At 63.3% G+C, this 3,053-nt stretch overlaps 1 protein-coding gene across 5 annotated transcripts in view; it reads left to right on the top strand.

Annotated features, from left to right (window-relative positions):
* The window catches only part of GALNS (galactosamine (N-acetyl)-6-sulfatase), a 46,621-nt gene that overhangs the window by 13,297 nt on the left and 30,271 nt on the right, over nt 1-3,053 (top strand). For all 5 annotated transcript variants that reach the window (XR_001820429.2, XM_017513910.2, XM_017513911.2 and 2 more), the window contains 2 exons: nt 360-434; nt 1,262-1,364. Coding sequence is in view for 3 of the 5 variants with exons in the window: in XM_017513910.2 (XP_017369399.1) it covers nt 360-434; nt 1,262-1,364 (178 nt within the window). In the remaining 2 variants the exon portion in view is untranslated. The remainder of the gene's footprint in view (nt 1-359; nt 435-1,261; nt 1,365-3,053) is intronic.

Raw genomic sequence — 3,053 nt, 5'->3', positions numbered from 1 at the left:
GGGGTCAGCACACGGGGTCGGGGCCATGCGGACCTGCACGCCCAGCGGGTGTCCCGGGGGTCAGCACACGGGGTCGGGGCCATGCGGACCTGCACACCCAGTGGGTATCCCAGGAGCCTGGGAGAGCAGGTGGGGCGTTGGGGACGACACTGAGCCGTAGCACCCGTTTCAGTACAGTGGGTGCTGTGCCCCTGGGTGGCGGAGACACTAGCAGGATTGACAGGTGGGACGGCCCCTTGCCACCTGCACTTGCCTCATCAGTGAAGCACCTGTCTGCCCGGCGGGGCTCTTGCTGATGAGAGTGTGGGGCTGAGCGTCACACTTCTCATCTGGTTTCTATTTCTGTCGTCTGCATGTAGCCAGGGCGGCGCTGCTCACGGGACGGCTGCCCATTCGCAACGGCTTCTACACCACCAACGCCCATGCCAGAAACGGTAGGCTGCCCACCGCAGTCTCCAGGGCTGAAGTTAGGGTGCAGGGCTGGGCCAGTGTCTCCTGCCCACCCTCCTTCATGGCCTGGGTTCTGTGGAGCAGTACCCGTCAGCCGGGGAGCCGCACTTCGTATCTGCTGTGACAGGCGCCCTTAAGCAGATGGCCGCACCTCCATCCGGGACATCCTGCAGCAGGCAGGGTGCAGGTGGTGCCGGGGTCTCTGGGAGCGGGGGGAAGTGTAGGCTCCCCTTGGCTGGTTTCCTTCCCTGCCCTGGCCCAGAATGGACAGAGCAGAGGGTGCCCAGTTCAGCCTAAGGACCTGGGTCTGCACCCTCGCCCCAGAAGCTCCCCTGCTCCCCAGAGGGTGAGCCGAACGCCCATGGGGAGGCCGGGGCTGTGGCATCAGTGGCAGTTCTGGAATGCTCTGGAATCGCTATGCTCAAGGAGTTTTGATGGGATCCGTAGAGGCATCTCACAGGGGAAGTGGGACTTCCAGTGGCCTTTGAGGAAAGGGAAGGACGGGGGACGCCTGGGTGAGGCAGTACAGCTTCACGTGGTATCTTCCAGAGTCCCTGGAGACCAGGTGGGAGGGAGGCCGGCCTGAGAGGCAGGGTGGGGCCTGAGGCTGGGCCAGAGTCTACCCTGTCCCGCCCCCGGTGATGGCACTGACTCCGAAGGGTGCCTGGAAACGTCCTGGGAAGTGCCAAGCCCTGTGAATGCGCAGCCCCAGCCACAGCCTTTCACCCTGAGGGGCCAGGGTCCTGTCAGGATGAGGTGGGTGGTAGCTTCTCAGGGTCTACCCAGGGCTCACTAAGTGCTGCTCTTCCAGCCTACACACCGCAGGAGATTGTGGGCGGCATCCCAGACTCGGAGCAGCTCCTGCCAGAGCTGCTGAAGGAGGCCGGCTATGTCACCAAGATCGTCGGCAAGTGGTGAGTCTCCAGCCATGCCCTGGGCGTCCTGCACCACCCACTTTCTGGCCTTGGTCACAAGGGATGTGGCTGCGAGTTTCCACACCAGGAAGGAGAGGAACTGCCCAGCAGTTGATGAAATCCTGCCTGGTGAGAGCTCAGGAGCCACACAGCATCCCGTGCTGCTGTTTCAGGCACACGGGACATTTCATTTTTTCTGCTCCCTGGGACACCCCAGTGAGCCTGGAGGATTGGGTCCAAGTCACATGTCCTGCATTTCTCTCCATCTGTTGGAGCGTTCCCCACCTGTCAGGCCTGTGTGCCCCTCCTCCAGGAAGCCCACCTGTTTTGCCACCTCTGTGCTCCCTGTCTGCTGCCTGCAGCTCCTGCCGGCCCCCTTTGATGGCTGCACCTTGGATATAGATGGTCACGGCAGCTGGAATTTGCTGAGACTGATAGATGAGGAGGACCCAGAGGCTGCCTAGGGAGCGCTTTGTCACACTTCACACAAGAGGAAGCAGCCTGGGGGGCTGAGCGCTCAGAAAGCACAGGGCGGAGCTGACGGGCACAGCAGCCGCAGAGTCCACACACAGGGAGGGCGGGCCCCATTCGGCCTGAACAGTCCCCAGCCAGTGCCAGGGGCCACAGCGGAAGTCTGCCCCTGAGGGCCGCTGGAGCATGTCAGGGCTGTGCCAACAGTAGGAGAGACAGTGTCCGCTCTGGGTGAAAGCCCCACGGTGGCCGGAGCTCTCTGCCCAGCCCAGAGGCTGTGTCTTGGTGCAGCGGCCTCCTGTGCATGCTCATTGGTGCTGGTGGCCAGAGCTGGGAAGGGAGCAGGTCTCCAGAGAGGCCTCGAAGCTCCCGAACAGCCCTCAGCAGGAGAGAGGGGACCCCGAGGTCTGGGAGCAGGAGCCAGGCAAGCCCCAGAGCCACAGCTTCTCCTGAGCTCAGGACAGGGTGCCGTGGCTGGGTGGCCAGGCCGGGTTCTTCCTGGGCTCAGGAAACAGTACAATGGCTGAGTGGCTGGGCCGGGTTCCTTCCAGGTTCAGGACAGGGTACAGTGGCTGGGTGGCCCGGGCTGGGTTCCTCCTGGGCTCAGAGCAGGGTGCAGTGGCCTGATGGCTGGACTGGGTCCTGCAGCAGCTGCTCAGGCAGGTCAGGGGGTCCCCATCCTAGCAGGGTCCCCTCTCAGGGCAGTGGGGTGTTGTGAGCCGTGACTCAGACTTCCCTGCGGCACCTCACGTGGCCTCGAATAGAAGCTGCTTGACCTGCCTGAAACCACGCAGGTGCACAGTGCATGCGCTGGAGTTCCAGAGCGCTGAGGACGCCCCTGCTCCAGCTCACCTGCTGGCGAGGGCCGGGCCTCACTGCTGCCTCCCACCAAGCGTGTGGAGCCCACAGCATAGTCCGTGTAGGCTCCTGCTTGTGTGTTTCTCCTAAGCAAGGCCTTTGTGCTGGTGGACATGGACACACAAATCCGCTGTGCCTGGCTGGTGACCTGCCGGGGGTGTTCAGGGATGATGGGGTGCTCTAGCAGTGAGACCAAGTGCTGAAGACGCGAAGGAAACAGCCCTCAGTTGGCAGCCAAAGGAGCTCTGAGGTCACGGAGAGGTGCAGGTGACTTGGCCTGAGAGGGGAGACGGAGCAGCAGCCCTCCCGAGAGGGGAGACGGAGCAGCAGCTCTCCCGAGAGGGGAGACGGAGGAGGAGC

The sequence above is a fragment of the Cebus imitator genome, unplaced genomic scaffold (assembly GCF_001604975.1).
Source record: "Cebus imitator isolate Cc_AM_T3 unplaced genomic scaffold, Cebus_imitator-1.0 Scaffold509, whole genome shotgun sequence".
NCBI classification, from domain to species: Eukaryota; Metazoa; Chordata; class Mammalia; order Primates; family Cebidae; genus Cebus; species Cebus imitator.
Note: the sequence above shows the minus strand (reverse complement) of the source record. Positions and strands in the feature narration are given on the sequence as shown.